General features: G+C 41.9%; 1 protein-coding gene across 1 annotated transcript in view; it reads right to left on the reverse strand.

Annotated features, from left to right (window-relative positions):
• Window positions 1–4,764: 4,764 nt before the first annotated feature.
• LOC126335844 (dynein axonemal heavy chain 5-like) overlaps window positions 4,765–24,739 on the reverse strand; it is a 75,592-nt gene continuing 55,617 nt past the window's right edge. The window contains exons 4-6 of the mRNA XM_049999314.1: window positions 21,451–21,614; window positions 4,935–5,111; window positions 4,765–4,776 (exon numbers count right to left, since the gene is read on the reverse strand). Coding sequence (XP_049855271.1) covers window positions 4,765–4,776; window positions 4,935–5,111; window positions 21,451–21,614 — 353 coding nt within the window. The remainder of the gene's footprint in view (window positions 4,777–4,934; window positions 5,112–21,450; window positions 21,615–24,739) is intronic.

The following is a 24,739-nucleotide window of genomic DNA, read 5'->3' on the forward strand; positions in this document are numbered from 1 at the left end:
ATACATCGAGCTTAATGCTGTACACAGAATAGAAAGACATGTGAAAGACGTGTTTCCGCGCCTGCGACCAGTGTTGTCGTAGGAGGCACTATTGTCGGCACACTTCTATCTGCTGTCACAACAATGGTCGATGCGCTGACAGTAGAAACCAGGGCGCCATCACACTGTCCGCGTGGATACGTATCTTGCTGCAAAGAATCCCATTTTACGACTCGAGGTGCGACGCGGCTGTACGATCCGGCACGGCTCGAGAGAGCAATGTACGATATGGACAAAAATGTGGAAATACGCAAAACATTGCCTTGTCTAATACGGTGGAGGATAATTTGGCATTCGAAACAGCGTCTAGTCATTTCGGAATGAATAAATATAAGTCTTTCGTGGTTTTCAACAGAATTATACCATTCTTCCTTGCAAAATAGTGGCAAGTTCAGGTAACGATGATAGAGGTGGTTAGCTATTACGCATCCTTCTCTGCAATGCGTACCACAATGGCTCAATAATATTGCCGTCTGGTGAGTGTGGTGGCCAGGGGAGATGCGACAATTCATCCTCGTGCTTACAAAACCGGTTCTGGAGGATGCGAGCGGAGTGTACAAAGACCTTGTCGTTTTCTAACACAGTATCACCAATGAGGAACAAACATTGTACTGTGGGACGGACCTGATGAGCCAAAGTGGTCATATAATCCTTGGCAGTATTGAATCCTTGCTAAGTAACTGTGGAGCCCAAGGAATACCGCAACGTGGCTGCCCTAATCATCATCGAAGTCCGCCACGTTTCATTCCTGGAGCGCAAAATCGGCCAGAAGATGGAAACAGTTCGAAACAAGACTCAGACGACCAAAATACGTTCTTCCATTGCCTCATAGTTCAGGTTTTATACCTTCAGCACACAATCACTGTAACAGGCTTTGCGTCACTGCTGAATCGTTTTTGGATTCCAGGTCGCCCCGTAGTTCCTAGCTTATGAAGCTACCTTCGTGTTATTTTGGCGTCTAGTTCACGGGTGCGACATTCAGTTCTGCAGTGACTTTTGCAGCTGTCGTCCTTCTATTTTCCAGCATACTCCTCTTCAATGACCGCCTATCACTATCACTCAACACACACTTCCATCTGCGGATGATGTTTTGCCGCTTTCTCTGCATGCGGTATATGTCTTCGATGTACCGCCTGTTGAACACCAAACACTTCTGTTCCTCTGATTGCGGGAGCACCCGCCACACGGGCACAAACAACTTACCTACGTTCGAAGTCATTTGCGACACAGTACACTCATAATTATGCACAACGTTGTTTTGCCCACAACTGAATCTTGCAGAGTACTGAGGACATTGCACAGGGCCATTCATGGTCTGACACAACAGCGCAACGTGTAGACTTCACTAGCGCCTGCATTTATGTTCAAGCAAGCATTTCTCGCCCTGTTTCCATATTTTTGTCCAACCGCTATATGCCTGTCCTCTTCTAGTCGTGAAGGGGAAGGTGCGATCCTCCATGGTTTCCAGTATGGTCCATCTGAAACAACAGATTTAAAATTCGTATGACAACCGTCAGTTCCCGACCAATGAGAGTAGCGCTATCACAGGGTGATAAACAAAAGCCTCGACAGGGCACAATCCAGCTGCTAGCGAATTCAGACACGTGATAGGATTCTCCTACTTATAATAATCACAAAACGATCTCCTCAGAAACTAAGAACATTCAAATACGATTTGTGAATGAGAGACCTGCTGTGTGGGCCTTTCTTTATATACAGAAGATGTAGATAGCGTTAGTGCTATCTATTTTGTGTAGTTGCGCTGGGATGCTAATCACTTGCACAGCCAAACATGTAGTAAACTTACACGTCACGTCAAATTGATGTTTGTAGCAGATCAACTTCATGGTGTTGCAGTTTTCATGGCCACAGTGAAGTTCAGACTATCAAGTCGCAAACATTTTAATAACACTACGTGAAACGTAGTTACTATTATAACTGAAAATACACTGACGGAAACAAAATCGCAACATCAAAAAATGTTTAATGTAATGTAATAGAAATTCGGGAACACATTTTTATTGGTAAAATACGAGGGTCGTCCACAAAGTACGTTTCTATTTCTATCCGCGGCAGCGCTACGATCGCAGTTCCGAGCATGTGCGGCAGTTACTCTGACTCAAGAAGACATGTACGCCATTTTCAGGCCGCTGCTGCGACGCGTAATTTGTAGTGTTTCTTTATAATGTCAGCCGTAATTGAAAATGCTGCCGCTTGTGAAATCAGATCTGTGATTCGTTTTCTAAATGTAAAGAAAGTTAAATCAAAGGAAATTTATCGGCAAATGTGCGAGGTTTACGGACAAAATGCTATGAGTGATTCAATGGTTAGGAGATGGGCCAGACTGCTCAATGAAGCACGTGATCAAGTGCACGATGGAGAACGAAATGGACGCCCGGCTGTGGTTAGTGATGAACTGGTTCGCACAACTGAAGAGAAGATTAAGCACAACCGTAAGTTTGCACTTAGTGCCCTTGTTATGGAAGTTTCGCAAATCTCACAATCACTAATTCATGAAATTGTTATTGAAAAACTGAAATTTCTAAAACTTTGCTCACGTTGGGTACCCAAAATTCTTACTGAACAACACAAAAAACAACGGATGAGCAGTGCACTTCAGTTTTTGACACGCTACAATGAAGAAGGTGGTTGTTTTCTTTGTCGGATAGTCACGGGCGATGAAACTTGGGTATCATACGACACTCCTGAAACAAAACGGCAATCTACGGAATGGAGGCACACTTCATACCCAACGAAGGTTAAGCATAAGCAAACATTGTCACCTCTAAAAGTCATGTGCACTGTTTTTTGGGACAGAAAAGGCATTATGCTGATTGATTTCTTATCACGAGGCCAAACAATCAATGCTCATGGTTACTGCGAGACCATTAAAAAATTGCGCCGCGCAATACACAACAAGCGCTCGGGATTACTGTCAAAAGGCGTTTTTTTTTTCGCGATAATGCCCGACCTCACACGACGCATGTGACCAAACAACTCTTACGGGAATTTCACTGGGACGCATGTGATCTTCCTCCGTACAGCCCGGACCTCGCTCCTAAAGACTTTGATCTGTTCTTACACCTAAAATCTGTCCTGGACGGTCAACACTTCAACGATGATGACTAGCTGAAAGAACATGTTACCACATGGTTGAATAAACAGGCGGCAACCTTTTATGAAGAAGGCATACAAAAACTTGTGCCACGCTAGGACAAGTGCCTACGAAATTTCAGAAACTATACAGAAAAGTAGTTTAACAGTTGTAGATTTTTGTACAATAAATATTTTTTCTGTATCTGTACACGTTTGTTTTATATAACCAGACGGAATTTGCTTTGTGGACATACTTCGTATTTAAGTGATTTAACATTGCAAGATCACAGGTTAATGTAAGCACGAGATAAGCGATTGCAAATGTGAAATGCTGGAACATTAATAACCGGTGCAACTACTAGAATTTTGAATGCAAACATGCAGACGTGGAGGTCTTGTGTTGTACAGGCGCAGGATGTCAGTTTGTGGGATGGAATTCTATGCCTGTTGCGCTTGTTCAGTCACTACAGGGACGGTTAACGCTGGCTGTGGATGACGCTGGAGTTATCGTCCGATGATGTCCCATGTGTGCTCAGTTGAAGACAAATCTGGCGATCGAACAGGCGAAGACAACATTTCGACACTATCTGTAGAGCATGTTGGGTATGTGGGCGAGCGTTATCCTGGTGGAAAACACCTCTTGGAATGCTGTTCATGAATGGCAGCAAAAACTGACTGACAAATTTGCAGTCAGGGCGCGTGAGATAGCCACGGCAGTCCTCCTGCTGTCATACGAAATCGCAGCCCAGACCATAACTACAGGGATAGGATCAGTGTGTCTAGCGCGCAGACAGATTTGTTGCACATCCTCAACAGGGCCCCTTCTAGCAAACACACTGCCATCTCTGGGACCGAGACAATTCCAGATTTCATCCGCAATACAAGAGCCCTCCACCCTGCCCTCCAATGAGCTCTCACTTGACATTGGTCGATCTCAAGTGGTGATCGTTTGGGATAAGTGGAATGCACGCTACAGGGCATCTGACTCGGAACTGTCCTTGAGGAAACCGATTTGTAACAGTTCATTGCGTCACTGTGGCGCCAGCTTCTGCTCAAATCACTGTTTCAGATGCAGTACAATGCGCCAGAGCCACACGCCGAAGACTATGGTCTTCCTTCTCGGTAGTGCTACATGGCCGTCCGACGCCCGGTCGCCCGGTCTTCTTGCGACTTACATTGTCCTGATCACCGCTGCCAGCAATCATGTACAGTGGCTACATTCCGGCAAAGTATTTCTGCAGTATCGTGAACATCCACCTTCTCGTAGCCTTATTACATAACCTCGTTCAAACTCAGTCAGATGTTGGTAAAGGCTTCTTCGTCATCTCAAAGGCATTTTTGACTAACATCAACTCCCTACGTCCAACCTTAAAAGTAACTGGCTCGACATTTTAATAGACGTCATCTTTCAGATGTAGAAACACACCAATTTTCGTTTATGTAGCACAACTATTTGGTGTTGCGATTTTTCCCGTCAGTGTATAAATAAACTATTACTTTAATGGTCTTAGAATCAATCTCACTAACGACAGGGCTGTCGGTGGTGGATGATGAAGGGACAGCGTTGTTTGTGACGAGAAGACCAATAGGGGACAAGGTTGATTTAGAACCAAAGCTTGTGAAAGTTGATTAAACAGTATGCTGTCGCAATGGAAAAAAAATGAAAATAAAAAACAAAAAAGCGATGGAACAAAATGTTGCCAATGTCTTCAAAAAGAAATCCAACACGTAGCACTTCCATACCTGGTCAAGTGAGACCGAACTATTTCGGCCAGTAAAACGTTCACACTGAGGCTTACCTTGGCGAGCTTAGACCTGGCGACTGTGAGGAGAATGACGAACGTCTGACAGGTGGGCGAGGCGGTGTGCTCCGCGACGGAGCCGAACCGCGCCAGCAGGCGGCGCCACTGGTGCAGCTCGTCTAGCGGGCCCGTGTCTTCCCGCACTGAGCGCAGCCGCTCTGCGCGCGTCAGCACCTGCGCCGTCACACAAAGCTCTTGGCAAAACCTTAGTCAGGAGGGCTATAAGCTGTGACGTCACCGTGAACCCTCCCACCACGCTGCACTGCATTGAAGCTTATAGGCACACGGAGCACGCATGTATAACTCATGCGCAGGTACGAATGTAATCGAGATTTTCCATTTTTAGTGTATTATTATTATTGCTAAGCTTTATATTAGCCATACCATTTTTTCTGTGGTCGGTAAAATGCTGGCATGTAGGCCTCCGAACTACGTCTTTTTCAAATTTTGTTAATAAGTTTGAGTTTCCAGAACACTAAGGCTTAAATCAGTAAAACTTGGAAGAACACTAAATTTCCTGAGTCTTCTTTTTAATAGTGACTCCAATAGGAAGAGATTATTTCAGTATGCCTCTGACAAAAGATAATACTTTATAAAGTAGACAAAGCATTGATCCATCCTCTTCATAGGAAGGAGATAAAAAAGACGCCAACAACTACAGAGACATATCCTGTTACCAGTGACATACAAAATACTTTCTAAATCACATTTAAATAGAATAGAGGAACAAGCAGGACCTAATATAGGAGATTATCAAGCAGGATTTAGAAAAGGTAGATCATGTGCAGAACAGATTCTTAATTTAAATACAGTTTTGAGAGTGAGAGCTATGCAAAATAAAAATACAGTAGTTACTTTCGTAGACTTCAAGAAGGTCTACGACTCAGCTGACAGACAAACACTATTCCAGATACTTTATGAATCAGGGATAAATGAAAACAACAGAAGACTTGTTGAACAACCGCTCACAGATACAACCTCAAGAATTAAGTTTCAAGGCGAAATTTCTGAACCATTCAAAATCAAAACAGGAGTTTGACAAGGAAATGGACTGTCCCCAATGCTCTTTAACTGGGTTTTAGATAAAATAGTAAAAACATGGGAAAGCACATTTAAAAACAGAGGCACAAAGGGTATAAGCATGGGCCAAGGAAAGAACAAATTTTAAGTGAAATGTTTAGCCTTTGTGGATGATATGGCACTGATAACTGAAAACCGAACAGACGCAACAGTTATGCTTGATCTGTTACACAAGATTGCTGAAAAGACTGGGCTAAAAATATCCTACGAAAAAACCGAGTACATAATACAGAAAAGTTTATGAAAACAAAGTATGGAAAAATTAAAAGAGCTGATATAGTCAAATACCTGGGGGAGAGGATCCAAGCTAATGGACTGGATAACACAACAAATAAAGAAAGAATAAAAAAGTTAGAATTTGCATACAAATTAACACAAAACTAAATCAATGTCCATACAAGCGAAGATTAAACATTATAATTCAGTTATTAGGACACAAGCAACGTATGAATCAGAGCGCCTAAAACTTAAAAAGAAAGGTGAAGTAAGAGAACTAGAAAAAAGAGAGAGAAAAATACTAAGAAAAATTCTAGGTCCTGAGAAAAACCAGGAAAACAGATGGATTAAAATGAGAAATGAAGACTTACACAAAAATACAGAAAAGATCACAGATACAGTGAGGACAGGATGGCTAAAATTTTACGGACATTTAAAAATAATGGAAGAAACTCAGATTACAAAGAAAATTTTTAATTACGTTAGTAAGCTGAAAAAAACTGTAAGCTGGATAGAAGCAGTAAAGAAAGACGCCAACAAAATAGGTGTTACAGAAGAAATAATACGTGACAGGAATCACTTCAGGCTACTGATACAAAACGCAAACTATGAAGAAGATGAGCCAAAACCTCAACCCAAGAGAGTGTGGAGAGATGAGCAGGAAGAGTAGATGGATAGAAAATGAAGAAGTACTGGGAAGAACGGAAGAAAAACAAACACCATAAGTCTTAAGTTGTATGCGGTCCATATCTGGCCAAATTCATGCATGAAATAAAAATAGGCAATGTGAAGTCGTAGCCTTTGCAGTATCTTCAGATGGCCACTTACTGCACCGTCCTTTCAAAACCATTTGTTGCCAGAAAAAGAGCCCCGAATCACATCTTTTGAACATATTTTAATTTCGTGTAACTCAGCGCTACATCGAGAGATAGACGATCCTGTAAATCTGCATTCTGTTGCCGAAGGTCTTTTATTTCTTTTTCCATAATTTCTAGTTGTTTGCGTAAGCACACGTTGTCCATTTACGGTAGTGTTTGTTTTCACTGTTAATGTTTTATCTAGTAGAAATTTCTTTATTAGTTGGTAATATATTTGCCCATAAAATATCTTCTACTTCTTCAAAATATTTTTGTCTTTGTCCCCATATATTTCTCTCAATATTAGGCTCATTACTAAACCCTAATTCAGCACCAGAGGATGATAGATTCAAATCCTTTTGATAATGCGAAGCACTAAATGCACTGAGCAAAAACTAGTATTTTCAACTGAAAACAAATCCGCATTTTTACAATCATTTATCCATTTTCTCTTCGTCACATTGTGTTTAGGAAATCTATGACACTTAATTCGTAACTTACTTAGTTGTCTGCTGTGGTTCTTAAGTTGGCGATCGTGCAACAAACCAATCTGTTTCACTTAAAAACCTACCCTAAATAATCCCTCAGTACAATAATAATTACGGAATAACTATGAGTTCGATCGCCAGTCACTAATAAAATTTCACACTGGCTCTTAACAGCAATTACAACACAATATGTTATGGCAATTGCGAGCTACTGAAAGGTTATTGGGTGCTCTCTGACGTCAGCGGTGTGTCTTGCTAATGCACTTACGCCTCGTGATACCTACCGTATATTCTAAAACTCGTGCCTTAGACTAATAATAACCTCTTCTGTCCCACTGGTACACATATGTGGACTTCCAAGTCCCATCTCATAAAATTAATAAACTGTTTTTTTGTAGGTTGCGTAGGTTTCGTTTTTTTTTTTTTCAGCTAGATGCACCATATAAGTTGATGAAAAAAAGTCTATTAATTTTACAAAGTGGAACCTCAATGTCCACATATGTGAAACCAAGAATTGAAGAGGGTATAGCGACTTGCCACGGTCAGCCGTACAACGCAAGGGAAGCACCGAACAGCTGCAGGGGGCGCCGAAGACTGAAATTGCACGATCCGTCACTAACCTAATTTATAGCCCGCCCGGCTAACCGCGTGGTCCAAAGCGCTGCTTCCTGAGCGGGAAGGCGTGCCGGTCCCCGGTACGAATCCGCCCGGTGGATTAGTGTCGAGGTCCAGTGTGTCGGCCAGCCTGTGGATTGTTTTTAGGCGGTTTTCCATCTGCCTGGGCTAATTCGGGTTTCCCTTATCCCGCCTCAGCTACACTATGTCAGCGATTGCTGTGCAACCATTGTCTCCATGTACACCTACACCATAATTACTCTACAACGCAAACATTTGGCGTTACATTCGTCTGGTATGAGACGTTCCCAGGGAGGTCCACTGGGGGCCGAACCGCACAATAATCCTGGGTTGGGAGTGGGACGGCTGTGGGGTGGGTGGACTGCTGTGGCCTGTTGTGTGGTTGTGAACCACTGAGGCCTATGGTTGGACGAAGCCTCTCTGTCGTTTCTAGGTCCCCGGTTCAATTCACGACACAAAACAAACTGTACACAATGATACGTGTATAATCCCACCGAAAAATCATTAACAGCAAGAGCAGTAAGAACTGAACAAACGGGTTGTGACAGGTTAGACAGTGGGATAATCACGTCCTGGAATCTGTAGTGTTGTGTGTATGAACTAGCTGGCTTTATGTGGCGTTTCATAATTACTATTTACTACAGGACGGCGAATTACTAACTACTCACAAATGTAGCTCTGTGTACGGTGCTCAACGCGAATAATCCTTTCGAAGTAATTTATTGGTTTAAGCGACTTATAAATTAGTGATATCTCAGCTCATATCAACATTTGTTTTTGATCATTTGTATCAACAGAGCCCCCTTCCCCATCACAAGGTATTGACGTACTACGAATTTTTATAGTATAGTTTAAAAATTTCGGTATACATTACAAAGACTTGCCATTAAGGTATGCGAGCATGGCTGCAAGCAAGAAGCTGCGAGTGGCTGTCTCCAAAGATAATGGAGCAAAAGCAGCATGTGACGCGGCAGGTGGAGAGCAATGGGATTTGGACGGGCCGAGTTTGAAACAAAACCTACTGGTGACACTGTACGGAGGAAGATGCTTGCTGTTTATTCGCCAGATAGTACTATTTTACTGATAAATTGCAACTACGTCAAACATCGCTCACCAGTAGGGACCAGGGTGAAGCACTCACGAACTAAGAGTCAAACGAAAAATCTACAAAGAACGAAACTTGTCCAGCTTGAAGGGGGAAACCAGAGGGCGCTATGGTTGGCCCGCTAGATGGCGCTGCCATAGGTCAAACGGATATCAACTGCCGTTTTTAAAATAGGAACCACCATTTTTTATTACATATTCGTGTAGTATGTAAAGAAATATGAATGTTTTAGTTGGACCACTTTTTTCGCTTTGTGATAGATGGCGCTGTAATAGTAACAGACGTATAAGTACGTGGTATCACGGAACATTTAGCCAGTGCGGACGGTATTTGCTTCGTGATACATTACCCGTGTTAAAATGGACCGTTTACCAATTGCGGAAAAGGTCGATAACGTGTTGATGTATGGCTATTGTGACCAAAATGCCCCACGGTCATGTGCTGTGTATGCTGCTCGGTATCTTGGACGACATCATTCAAGTGTCCGGACCGTTCGCTGGCTACTTACGTTATTTACGGAAACAGGAAGTGTTCAGCCACATGTGAAACGTCAACGACGACCTGCAACAAATGATGACGCCCAAGTAGGTATTTTAGCTGCTGTCGCGGCTAATCCGCACATCAGTAGCAGACAAATTGCGCAAGAATCGGGAATCTAAAAAAACGTCGTGTTGAGAATGCTACATCAACAACTATGGCGCCCGTACCATATTTCTATGCACCAGGAATTGCATGGCGACGACTTTGAACGTCGTGTACAGTTCTGCCACTGTGCACAAGAGAAATTACGGGACGATGACAGATTTTTTGCATACGTTCTATTTAGCGACGAAGCGTCATTCACCAACAGCGGTAACGTAAACCGGCATAATATTCACTATTGGGCAACGGAAAATCCACGATGGCTGCGACAAGTGGAACATCAGCGACCTTGACAGGTTAATGTATGGTGCGGCATTTTGGGAGGAAGGATAATTGGCCCCCATTTTATCGATGGCAATCTAAATGGTGCAATGTATGCTGATTTCCTACGTAATGTTCTACAGATGTTACTACAAGCTGTTTCACTGCATGACAGAATGGCGATGTACTGCCAATATGATGGATGTCCGGCATATAGCTCGCGTGCGGTTGAAGCGGTATTGAATAGCATATTTCATGACAGGTGGATTGCTCGTCGAAGCACCATACCATAGTCCGCACGTTCGCCGGAGCTGACCTCCCCGGATTTCTTTCTGTGGGGAAAGGTGAAGGAGATTTGCTATCGTGATCCACCGACAACGCCTGAAAACATGCGTCAGCGGATTGTCAATGCATGTGCGAACATTACGGAAGGCGAACTACTCGCTGTTGAGAGGAATGTCGTTGCAAGTAGTGCCAAATGCATTGAGGTTGACGGACATAATTTTGAGCATTTATTGCATTAATGTGGTATTTACAGGTAATCAGGCTCTAACAACATGCATTCTCAGAAATGATAAGTTCACAGATGTACATGTATCACATTGGAACAACCGAAATAAAATGTTCAAACGTACCTACGTTCTGTATTTTAATTTAACATCCCTACCTCTTACCAAATGTTCGTCTAAAATTGTGAGCCATATATTTGTGACTATTACAGTGCCATCTATCCGGCGAACGGTCCGGACACTTGGATGATGTCGTCCAGGATACTGAGCAGCATACACAGCATACGCCCGCTGGGCATTTTGATCACAATAGCAATATATCAACGCGACATCGACCTTTTCCGCAGTTGGTAAACGGTCCATTTTAACACGAATAATGTATCACGACGCAAATACCGTCCTCACTGGCGGAATGTTACGTGATACCACGTACTTATATGTTTGTGACTATTACAGCGCCATCTATCACAAAGCGAAAAAAGTGGTCCAACTAAAACATTCATATTTCTTTACATACTACACGAATATGTAATAAAAAATGGTGGTTCCTATTTTTAAAAACTCAGTTGATATCCGTTTGACCTATGGCAGCGCCATCTGTAAGTAGGCTGTTTAGGTTTTTTTATTGGTAACGCCGCCGCCACATAGCGCTCTGTATAAAAATTACTGGCTGTGCCGTGTGCAGTCTGTGGCTGGTTTGCATTGTTGTCTGCCATTGTAGTGTTGGGCAGCTGGATGCTAACAGACCTTAGCGTTGCGCACTTGGAGGTGAGCCGCCAGCAGTGGTGGACGTGGGGAGAGAGATGGCGGAGTTTTGAAATTTGTAAGAATTGGTGTCATGAACTGCTATATATCTTATGTCTAGTGAGGTAAATACATTGTTTGTTCTCTATTAAAATCTTTCATTTGCTAACTATGCCTATCAGTAGTTAGTGCCTTCATTAGTTTGAATCTTTTATTTAGCTGGCAGTAGTGGTGCTCGCTGTATTGCAGTAGTTCGAGTAACGAAGATTTTTTGTGAGGTAAGTGATTTGTGAAAGGTATAGGTTAATGTTAGTCAGGGCCATTCTTTTGTAGGTGTTATTGAAAGTCAGATTGCGTTGCGCTAAAAATATTGTGAGTCAGTTTAAGCACAGGCTTGTATAAATTTTTCTAAGGGGACGTTTCATATGTCGACCCTTAGCCAAGGATACCTCTCTGGAATCGTCTGATTTTTTCTTGTAGTTTGTGTAATTAATGTAGATTTTGTTTATTGCTAGCGCGTAATTGTAGAGAGAATCTCCTTTGTAGTTGTAGTCTTTCATTGTTGTACAGTACAACAGTTGTAGCTTGCATGTAGAGTTGCACCAAGTATTTCGCAGCTGCGCTTGCAATTAACTAGATATTATTTTCTATGTTAATGTATTCTCTTATTTTTGCTCTTCAAATTGTTTTTTCTCTGTGTTGTCGTGTGAAATATTGTGACAATAATGGCGTGTGAATAACGTAATACTAGGCTCCAAAGTAAATTGAGAAATGACAGTGAAGACGAAAGCAGTGTGTTAGCGATACCGAGTAATGAATTAACTAATGTTCAAAGTAGTAATTTGGTAATTGTTCATAGGGAAATGGAGCGGGCTGCAAACAATGGTGTAGACAGTGAAATAAGTAATGAACAGGGAACAATTATCGATCGATCAGTCGGCAACAGCTCGCCTCAGGATTCCGAAATGACAGGACACATTCTTGCAAATACTGTAGATTCAGGTTTTGCGACCTCACCGCTTTCTCAAATAAGTCAAGACTCATTTTCTGTTTTTCAAACTGCGAATATTGCCGGTTCAAATGCATTGCCGAATAGCACTAAGGAACATGTTTCAGACACCAGTGCATTGTTATTACAATTAATGCAACAAATGGGACAAAAGCTTCAAAAGTTAGACACAATGGAACAAAATCTTCAAAAGTTAGACACAATGGAACAAAATCAGAGACAAACACAGCAAAAGTTAGACGCAATGGAGCAAAAGCTTCAAAAGTTAGACTCAGTGGAATATACGCTTGAACAAACACGTGAAGATTTAACTACTGAATTACATAAAATCGAATCGAAATGTCAAAAAGTCTGTAATGACATAAAAACACAAATTTGTGAGCATTTCCAACCTATTTTTTCGCGGCATGAAAATGCATTACAGAATCACGAAGCAGCCATAAAAGAACTGCAAACAATTGTTCATGAAAATCATGAGACCTTGCAAGCTAAAATTGACTCAGTTGCATCTACCGATTCGGTTACGCAACTTCCAAAATCTCAAGAAAACTTAAAGGACACAGTAGATACTCTGAAAATTGGTTCAGAAAGACACATGGAGGACATTAGTTCATTATCAGAGAAAGTAGTTGAACTTTCGGATCAGCTAAATAATTTATCTACGAAGGTAGATAATAATCTGAATGACACAAAACCGGTAGTCTTTAATGACACAGAAGAGTTCGAACAAATTAGGAAATTCAAACAAAATCAAAATCAAATTAATACGCAACACCAAAGAGAAATCCGGGAAGTACAAGATCAGCTGACACAGGTAATACAAGAATTACGTATTTCAGAGGACTCTCGCACACCAATACGGGAAGAGGGACATAAAAATACGGAACTGCCACAAAATAATAAGACAGGGCACTTTGGAGATTATGAAAGAAATTGGCAGAGTACACCGAATTTTGAGATGGAACCGCCGAAACGACGTAACAATGACCGATATGCGACCCGCCGACACGATGATTTTGACTATAAGCTGTTCATTACTACATGTAAATTCAAAACATTTAAGAATTCTGGCAACGACATTCATCCACAAGAGTGGCTCCATCAATTCTCTCATTGTTTTCCCCCCAACTGGTCATTAGAGCACAGATTAGAATTTATGTGTGGCTATTTAGAGAATGAACCAGCTGTAAGAATGCGATCGGTCATTCACGATTTCCACAGTGAAGGAGAATTTTACCATGCCTTCCTCTCAGCATATTGGTCTCAAGACACACAAGACCGAGTAAAACATAGCATCATGATGATGAAACACTTTGAACGATCTGAATTTTCCAGTCTTGTCAAATATTTTGAAGACATGTTGCATAAGAATCAATATCTTTCAAACCCATACAGCCCTTCAGAACTGATCCGCATTTGCTTAATGAAATTGCCGGAACATTTAAGGAATATTATTTTGGCAGGGCGTTGCAAAGACGACATTGAAGCTTTTCAGGGACTCTTACAAGAATTAGAAACTGACACAGACAGTCGCGGGATGCGAAAACAGGAAAACAATCACTACAGGTCACATCCGTCGCAATTCCGCGATGAACGAAATAATAACTGGACACGACAAGGCTATTCTTACAACGCAAATCGTGACCAAAACGGATACCACCCGTATGACAACCGTTGGCAGGTTAGTAATAATTACAGAGAAAGATCGCATTTCCGTAATAATGAATATGACAGAGACAATCATAGAAACAGGCAATATGGCAACCAGAACTATTATCATCACGGGAGACGGAATAACTTCAGACGCAACGGTCCAGCGCGCAGTTACGATTCAGGGAGAAATTCTCCACCACGTGACCGACAAGAAATTAATTACAGAAATTACCGACATGACGACAGACGATATGATCGTAAGGACAGACCTGAATTGCATCAGAACTGGCGGGATTCAAACAGAGCAGGGCCCTCTCGGCAAGGTGAATTGGTAGAAGTTAGGTCTCCTAATCCCAATAACGACGCGCGCCAACAAAGGAACAGACAATGACTCGCACCGCAGGCAGCCGCGTGCGCCGGCTGGCTCAGAGAAAAATAACATAGGCGCTAACCTTGATAAAAACTCCAGTATTCTTTAACGACGTTTACCGCATGATAATTGCGTTCAAGTTGAAACTCTGAGTACTATGAAGGGTCAAGGATTACACCACATTTCACATGTAAAACCAATTTATTGAAATATAATCTGCTTTTTAACTTTGTCTTTGCCATAAAATTTTTCACTTCACGTTATTAGTATGCTTTGTCAGACTTAGAAACTGTTAACATGCAACAATGTTTTGAAGTTCACTATCCAGTCTAGAACCTAGGGAACATTTTTAAACGGAAATTACGAATGCATTGTTATAGTGAACAGACGTCACAGTGTTATTGTGTGTGTACATTCTTGCTTGTTAGTTGCACGATTACGTAACGACTATAAGGCTTACATACTTAGAACATTTACCAGTACTGCTAATGAGATTTTAATGCAAAATTTTGGTTTACTTGAAAACACATTCTTTATTTGAAGTTAATTCGGTGAGATTAAAGATGACTTAGCATTTGGTTTCTCTAATAGCTACACGATTATATCACGACGCTACTAATATGTGACACAATTTACATTGTGCTTTTGCGGTGTATCTGTTTTATATCTGCTCAGTTTTTCTGGATTCTCCTGGAAAGGAAAACACGTTGTAGTAGTAACTTTGTGGTATAGCTACAATGAGACAGCCTTTTCTGTAGCACAACAATACGTTATAGTACAGTACTTACTTCATCACAGCAATAAGCGTAGTAACTACGATATCTATACGCAAAGCATTTCACTTTTGTTTATCATGAGGTAAGTACATTGACTTCTGCAGAACTTCGCTTTCGGATGACGATTGCTACAACTCTTCCACAGAGATTATCTTACAACAACGCACAGTTTAGCGCTACAGTACACGTATTTGAGTGATTAATTTTGTACTTAAAACATTTATTTTTGAAGATATTTGAAGTACAACGATACAAAGGTTTTCCGTGATACATTTCATTCCATTGTTGAAATCTGTAACACCTGAGGATATAATTACATTATTCCTCAGGGGGGTACACGCTTACTTTGTGTACCATGTGTTTGGCAAGCCGAAGGAGCCCTAGCTAATATGGTATTTGTTTATACAACTTTACACATCGGTACCATATTTCTCTAACACATAAATTACACAGCTATCTGGTTATTTAACTGAGAGAGACAAAGATTTATTTTACTACATCAGTGACAGATGTTTACGTAATTGCACCGTTGGATAACTTCACACTTATGAAATTGTATTTTGTCTGTACTTTGTGAACTCTTCATATTTTTCAGGAACCATTGTGATACTATTAGAGCTTTGAATGGTGTATTTGGTATGGGATCATGATGTCTAAAGTACGTTTGAGGTAGTTGACACTTTTGACATGAGCAAAGAATTTTTTTTTTTAGGTTTTGAAATTATTGCAGAAAGCTATGTCGTTTTTGAGATTTGACTGAGGTGTTATGATATTATTACGACGACGATGTGTATTATGCTGCTGAGGTATGTTTATGATCAATAAGCTGATGCTATATGAGTTATTTGATTATGCTACGTATCTGTTATGATGAAATATTGAAAAAGTGTCGACGAATAAGGTAAGGAATAATGAGTAGTGGTTAGGGACTCTGGTTTGTGAAAAAGGATGTCGGAAACCGAGAATCGTACTTTAAGAGCTATGAAATGTATGTAAATGCGTGAATGTATTACAATGCCGACGAAATTTTTTTGGACACTATTATATTTATAGGATTTTGTTTCTACAGATTTGTAACGCAAATTCTCAACCTTTGAAAATATTTTTACATGAGACTGCCACTGTAGCGAAAACTGGTGTCGTAAATATTTCGGTAAGACAGTTAAGTGACCACCTGCAAGTAATGCGTCGTGGGCACCCAGCTGGGCGACAGCCACTGGGAAACAAGCCATTAGTGTATGCGTTTCAGAGGCACAGGTGAAAAAAAAAAGGAGGCCATTATCCTCGCTATTGACATTCCTTTGTAGAAAGCACCGCAAATACGACACGCTCATTACTGAGAAAGACACTTACATCTGACACCTGATAATAACAAACGTCTTTTTACGTGAGTTGAGAGAATTTTACTAACTTATGAAATGTCACATGACTATTGAATGATATTTTTATGCTTTGTCCATAGTTGCTTATTTCATTTGATATCTGTTTTCCAGCTGTGTTGCAGCATTGGTTTTATAAAATTAAATGCATTTGCTAATGTGAACACTTTCTGTCGACAGATCAATTAAATAATTATTTTATGATCCACATTGTTCGAAAAAGGAGCTCTTGAAATGGAAAGAGCAATAAGAAGCGACTAATAACAGTAACTGTATATATAATTTTCTTTTCAAGTACTTGGTAATTTGTTGTAGCATTAGTTTTTGTGGTGCACTACTTTAATTACATAGACATTAAGATGTGATTATAACTTTCCCTTATCTGCATTGTTGTTTTTAGTATACTATTTTTTCTGCTTGTGGGTTTTTTCACGTTTAGATATAAGTTATTACATTTACTGCTGCTTGCTTTGCAAATCTGCATTTTTTTGGGTCATTGCTGTTTGTGTTAATTTGTTTTGTGCTGCTGCATTGCGTCGTCCCTTAGTTTAGCATCTGAGCTCAGTAGGTTTAAGTTAGCTTAAGAGGGGGTACACTATATAAGAAAATAACTATGATGAATTGGAAGAAATGCATTGAGAAGCTACAAGAAAATGGTTTGGCCCAAAAATAGTGTATAGTGGAGAAAAACTATTTTTGAAAGAGGATGTGAGCATAATACAGAAAGCAGGCTTCGATATGACCTTTTGGAAATAATGAAGAACGAAGGGAGATCTCCGAGAAGTAAAGAAAGTTTTGTTTGCAAAATACTGCAGTAAAACAAACCCTGCCCTTTCCTTGTGTTATCCCACTATGTGTTTGTGTACCCTTGTGTATTTATGTTCTTCCTGTCTTTATATGTTTATCTGATAAGACTTATGTTGCAGAATTTTTCTAATACTAAGCTACATTCACTATGATGAGGATTACTGTTATCCTCAAATATAATTTGCATTAATAACATGTTATTTACTTTGTAAAGATGTGTTACACATTATTTATTCTGTTTTGTTCTAATGCTAATGTGTGAAGTTGATGTTTCAAAAGTTATTCTGATCTTTTATGTATGTACTTATAATTTTTGTAACACTGATGTATTTACTATTTCGATTCTTTTGTAAAGCCTGTACTACTGCAAATGTTATCTGTATTGTTATGTTCTTTAAAGATGTATTTTGTACCTTTGTTATTGTATTCTTATGTTATAAAATTGTAATTGACATCAGTTCATCAAATTAAGTAACTTGTAAATTACATTTCACTGCACACGTTTCTGTTGGTCATAGTATATGGACAATATGTGAGAAGTAGGGACTGATAGTGTTTGCACGTGTGTTAATAATTCAGTAAGGGACTGGATAACAGCATTGCTGGTTCTAAGGACATTTCAAAAACAATTTTTGTGAGTGCACAAGTGGTGGTTATGGACTTGCTATATTATCCACAAGACTCTTCAATGGTGATTGTGCGCCTGCACAGTCAAACAGATGGCTGCTGGCCATCTCTACAAGGACTACAGTGGGTCTACACCTTTGATGACCCACCAATACCATTATTTCTACGAGGTCTGCAATGGGTCTGCACCTCTGGTGGCCCACCAATAGTAATCTCTACCAGGACTACAGTGGGTCTGCTCTGTGATGACCTACCTACCGATAGTCTTCAATGTCGACTGACTCTGTTGTGGCCCATTACCTGTCTGCATGTCAAGAGTCAGCACTGTCTTTCCGTTGGAAGGAGAACACTACTTCTTCAAGACTGGATGGAAATCCACTACTTCCATGTGCATTTTCTTTTACTACTCAGACTTTGAGAAAAACACTGCAATTTTACTTTGATGAATGATCAGGACTGTCTTTATGGACTGTGAGAAAATTTTAGCTTTTGACCAGCATTGTATCGATAAGTGTGTGCATTTCATTTCTTTGTCATTGTAATTATGAAAAAAAATTTTCAAATCATTATTGGCCACTGCCCAAAACAATTTGTAAATTTTTTTGTGGGGAGCATGGGGCTGTTTAGGTTTTTTTATTGGTAACACCGCCGCCACATAGCGCTCTGTATAAAAATCACTGGCTGTGCCGTGTGCAGTCTGTGGCTGGTTTGCATTGTTGTCTGCCATTGTAGTGTTGGGCAACTGGATGCTAACAGACCTTAGCGTTGCGCAGTTGGAGGTGAGCCGCCAGCAGTGGTGGACGTGGGGAGAGAGATGGCGGAGTTTTGAAATTTGTAAGAATTGGTGTCATGAACTGCTATATATATTATGACTAGTGAGGTAAATACATTGTTTGTTCTCTATTAAAATCTTTCATTTGCTAACTATGCCTATCAGTAGTTAGTGCCTTCAGTAGTTTGAATCTTTTATTTAGCTGGCAGTAGTGGTGCTCGCTGTATTGCAGTAGTTAGAGTAACGAATATTTTTTGTGAGGTAAGTGACTTGTGAAAGGTATAGGTTAATGTTAGTCAGGGCCATTCTTTTGTAGGGGTTATTGAAAGTCAGATTGTGTTGCGCTAAAAATATTGTGAGTCAGTTTAAGCACAGTCTTGTATAAATTTTTCTAAGGGGATGTTTCACATCTAGAGGGCCAACCATAGCGCCATCCAGTTTCCTCCTTCAAGCTAGACAAGTTTCGTTCTTTGTAGTTTTTTCGTTTGACGATTATTTCGTGTGATATTTGGCCCTGTCACGATCAATGGACCACCCTGCATACATTCAGCAAAAAAAAAAAAAAAGAAAGCCAAGCACTACAAAAGAATTATCCGAACGGAACGGAAATCGGTACAAGTGCTTTACATGTACACAGACAACAATTTCAGATAAATGCGGTGATTTATTCAAGAGAAAGAGTTTCACTAATTGATCAAGCACTGGTCCACCTCTGACCATTATGCAATCAGTTATTAGACTTGGCATTGGTTGATAATGTTGTTAGATGTCCTCCTGAGGGACATCTTGCAAATTCTGTGTAACTAGCGCGTTAGATCGTCAAAATCGCGAGCTAGTTGGAGGGACTTTCCCATAACGCTCCAAACGTTTTTATTGGGGATCGATCCGGCGAGCTTGCTGGCCAACTTAGGGTTTGTCAAGCACGAAGGCTAGCAGTAGAAATTCTCCACGTGTATGGATGTAAGCCCAAGATGGTTTGCCACGAAGGGTAACCTAACGTGATGTAGAATATCGTCTACGTATCGCTGTTCTGTAAAGGTGCCGCGGATGGCAACCAGATGGGTCCTGCTATGGAAAGAAATGGCTCCCCAAACCATCGCTCCTGGTTGGCGGGCCGGCGTCAGACAGGTTGGTATTCCACCGCTTCCAAGGGCGTCTGCACAGACGCCTTCGACCCAGAATCTCATTGACTGGAGTAAAATCGTCTTCAGTGATGAGTCTCGCTTCGAACTGTGCCCCAATGACCAGCGAGGACCTGTCTGTAGACGCTCCAGATATTGGTGAGATACCAGCCTGACTGTCGTTCGCCATATGTACCGTCAACCAGGAGTGATGGTCTGGGGTGCCATTATTTCTCATAGCAAGACCCCTTTGGTTGTCATCTGTGGTACCCTTACAGCATAGCGATTCACCGAAGATATTCTATACTCCGTTTTGTTGTACTTCATTGCAAGCCATCCTGGGTTTACATTTCAGCAGTATAATGCCCTCCCGCCAATGGCGAAACTTTCTATTGCTTCTCTTCGTGCTTGCCAAATTCTTCCTTCGCCAGAAATGTCGCCGGATCTCTCCCCAAGGAGAACATTTGGAGTGTTATGCGCAAGCTTCGAATTTTGATGATGTAAGGCGACATTTGGATAGAATTTGACACGATATCTCTCAAGAGGACATCCAACAACTCTATCAGTCAATTCCAGGTCGAATAACTGCTAGCTTAAGGGCTAGAGGTGGACCTACTCTTTATTGACTTGCTCAATTTGTGAACTCTTTCACCTGAATAAATTATCCAATGTTTCTAAAATTGTAATAATTTTTTCCTCTACATGTTCTTCACATCTACCGATTTGCGTCCCATTCGGATAATTCCTTCATGGCGCGCGGTTTCTTATTTTCTTTTTCTTAAGAGCCTATGATAAGATAAATGACTATTGTCCAACTGTGGAAAATAATGTCAAAATCTACGTATACATTTATACTCTACAAATCACTGTAAATGGCATGACTTAGGGGTTTTAGCACTGTGCCGGTTATTAGGGCTTCTTCTCTTTATTTTCGCACATGGAGCGGGAGAAGGATGAGTGCTTGAACGCGTCCGTGCACCCTGTAATTAGTTTAATTTCGTGTTCGTGATCCTTGCGAGAGCGATACTTAGGGGGTCTCAGACTCCTCATATAAAATGGATTCTTGAAACTTTGAAATTAGGCTTTCACTTGATAGTTGAAGTTAATCTTCAAGCGTCAACCAGTTCAGTTCTTTCAGTGTCTCTTTGACCGTCTCCCTCGGGTTAAAAAAGCCTTTGACCATTCGTGCGGGCCTTCTTTGTATACGTTCAGTATCATCTGTTAAGTCCTATATGGTATGGATCCCACAAGCTTGAACACCATACTGTATGTGACATTAAAGAATTGTTCTCAGAAGACTCTTCGGGCTTGCTGGCAGATCCTGAAGTCCGGTTACTTGTAATAACATATCAGGGCAATAGATCAAAGGTCCTCGCATTTCATTTTCATGCGCAATTGACTTCTTTGAACTGCTTTGAGCGAGGAGTTCGCCATACGACAAATAGCTAAACGAGCACTCACCTGCTCGATCTGCCTGGTCCAGACGGTGATGACGTACTCGACGCGGCCGATGATGCTGGTGTCTTTGTCGAGCACCGACTTCACCACGTCCGGCGACGGCAGCAGTTCTGTCAGCTCCGGTGGTATGTGGAACACCACTAGCTCATCGATGTTCCGCTTCGTGTCTACCAAATAACAACCAAATTTATAATCTCTGCCCATCCAGCGTTGTTCTGCTTTTAATTCTTTCTGGTCGCGCTACTGCCGTTGTAGTTTAGCTTAGATTTTGTGTGCAAGACAAACTGAGCGCAAAGTAATGTTCGTGAGCCTGTTAATCAAGCTGATTCTTGTACATAAAAACCAATTTTTAAAAGCTAGTTAAGTGAATAAGTTCCTTATAGTGGGCTAACAAACAGGATTCAGAGTTCAGCTGGTTGTTCAGTAGGAGTAGTGGTGTTTGGCGGCCGTGCTCTTCTTACGGTGCATTAAACGAGAGCAAGTAATTATTAGATACCTCTCGACGAGCAAATGGGGAGGAACCCAATGCTCGTTGCGATTGTAGATCAGCTGCGATAATGGACATGGACGAGGCTGAGGACCTCAGAAGAGTTATGACGCAACACGACAGGGAGTTTATAGATTTTGGAAAGATCTCAAGAAGCTAAACAATACTCAGGTATTCATTTACACGAATTTATTTATTTATTTTGCAAATGTGTGTTTATGTTAGTACGGGAAGAGAAGATACTATACAAGAGTAATGAAAGTTGCTAACATGTAACTCGACTGGCGAGATGAATAATCTGACCTATCCAATCAAATGTAAGCACATACCCAGTGTGATTTTGGGAAAACGTGGAGGGGAACAGAGCAGATAAGTTGGGAGATAGACGACTGTGAGATTTTTACGGGAAAGTCTGTTGTACAGTGCTTCAACGTATGCTGTGAGGTCGCCCAGCTCTTCGATCGTGGAGAGTGATGAGTATCAGCTGGAATCACTGCTGTTAATGCCTGATGTTCAACCCACCTTATACTACAGTCATTAATACAATAGCAGCCTCCTACCATCTCAAACATACACAGTCATCTGATATCACTTCCTGGCAATGTTCCATTTTCTCAAAAGAAGGTGACCCTGAGACAAATGCTAGTACATTGAGAATGCCGACCCGGTTGGCCGTGCGGTCTGACGCACGGCTTTCTGGGCGGGAAGGAGCGCCTGGTCCCCGGCACAAATCTGCCCGGCGGATTTGTGTCGAGGTCCGGTGAACCGGCCGGTCTGTAGATAGTTTTTAGGCAGTTTTCCATCTGCCTCGAAAAATGCTGGGTTCTCCACATACGCGTACACCACCATTACTCTACCACACAAACATAAGGGTTCCACTCGACAGGTGTCAGACGTTCCCTGGGGGTCCACCGGGGGCCGAACCGCACAATAACCCTGGGTTCGGTGTGGGGCGGCGGAGGGGTGATGTGGACAGCGGTAGTCGTCGTGGGGTTGTGGACCACTGCGGCTGCAGCTGCAGCGGGGACGGATCCTCTCCGTCGTTTCTAGGTACGGTAAATTGAGCAGTCTTCTGAACATCAACAAGTCGGCGGCGTACTGGGCGTGGTGTCGGACCGGAAGACCTTGCTCCCCTCCCGCCAGTTTCTGATCTGCGATATTTGGGAATCACAATCACGAAGGATGTACGTAAAACAGCTGCAGCAAACTACCGACGGTTATTACGGATCATACGCGCAATGGTGCGACAGAACCTGCTCCGGGACTTGAATCAGCTACAACGTGTTGAATACTTGAACCTCTACGTGGCATCAAAACTCAACCATGTGGCACAAGCTGCAGATAGGTCGCCGGCTACAGGCGGCCTTCAGTTACTACGTTTCCGCTGGTCATGTATTTAAAGTACGATACGATACTCTTACCCTCCCAGTGCACAAAGGGCGGCTGGGATTCGTCAACGTCAGGGCGAGAGCAGCTGCCCTTTACATGAGCAACGACGGAAAAGTCAACATACCTCTCTCACACGTCGTTAACTACAGGTTCTGATGCCAGTCTCTAACGTCCCACTGGTGTTGGTTGCGCACGTCGCACCACAGCTCTCCCATGTGTCGACCTTCGTTCTTGATTACAGCTATGTCAGCTCGAACCTCCGCGGCACACGTCCACCAAAGGCGAAAGATTTGTATATCAAACTTCTGCGGGCTGTTCCCCAAAACGTGGTGGAAAACAAGTACTCTCTCTCTGGCGCTGAGCACTATGGGACTTAACATCTATGGTCATCAGTGCCCTAGAACTTAGAAGTACTTAAACATAACTAACCTAAGGACATCACACAACACCCAGCCATCACAAGGCAGAGAAAATCCCTGACCCCGCCGGGAATCGAACCCGGGCGTGGGAAGCGAGAACGCTACCACACGACCACGAGATGCGGGCAAACAAGTACTCTACGGTTCACTGGCCAAGAGTGTGGAAAACGATACACCACAACTTTCTGTCATCCACGGTGCGTTCGAAGTGGTATCAGATCGCCAACAAAAAACAAGACAGCGACTTCACGCTATTGGACTGGCAGACTGGCTATTGCCCAGATTGTCACCTCTTGCATACCAATGAACATCGTTTTACATGCGCATCATCGTCCGGAGTTTGGCGACTAACACAGAAGATATTGGCTTGTTACCTCCGGGTCACACCTGATATGATTGACCCTTAGACCCTACTCTGTCCAGATGAATCTTACCTTCCCGCCGCAAAATATCATACGCTTACATGGTTCAAAGGAATTACCGTCACCTACATCTTTAGAGACGGAGAGAAAGAGCAGCTTGATTACTGGTGGTTCTTACAAAATACTCAAAATGCCCTCAAACGCACACCGAGATACCGAACGCTCTTCGCAGATTATTTACGCAAATGCGATTTCGTTAACCCTCCACTCAGCTGGGGAGTGCCAAGCAGCGGTTAATGTTCTGTGACGCATCACACTAACGGCTGAACGTCCTGCCTTGGCAACATCACTGAAGGAAGAGACAGGGTACTGCAAGGATGCTGTTTTCCTTGAGGCACTAGCGGAGCAGAATGCCTCCGTTGCAGATAGCCTTCAATGGCGCTGTTGGAGATATCAGATACCGATGGCGAACCAGTTACGTTTATTGAAGAACCTTTTAGATGGAATTGCATCAGTGATATACATTTTTTTGTTTACTCTTTGAATGCCACCCTTGTTGTTGTAACACTCAGTGTAACTATGTAAATAAATAAATAAATTAATTAATTAAAAGAATGGAAAGGCGACCGCTCGCG

Source organism: Schistocerca gregaria, chromosome 2 (genome assembly GCF_023897955.1).
Source record: "Schistocerca gregaria isolate iqSchGreg1 chromosome 2, iqSchGreg1.2, whole genome shotgun sequence".
NCBI lineage: Eukaryota > Metazoa > Arthropoda > Insecta > Orthoptera > Acrididae > Schistocerca > Schistocerca gregaria.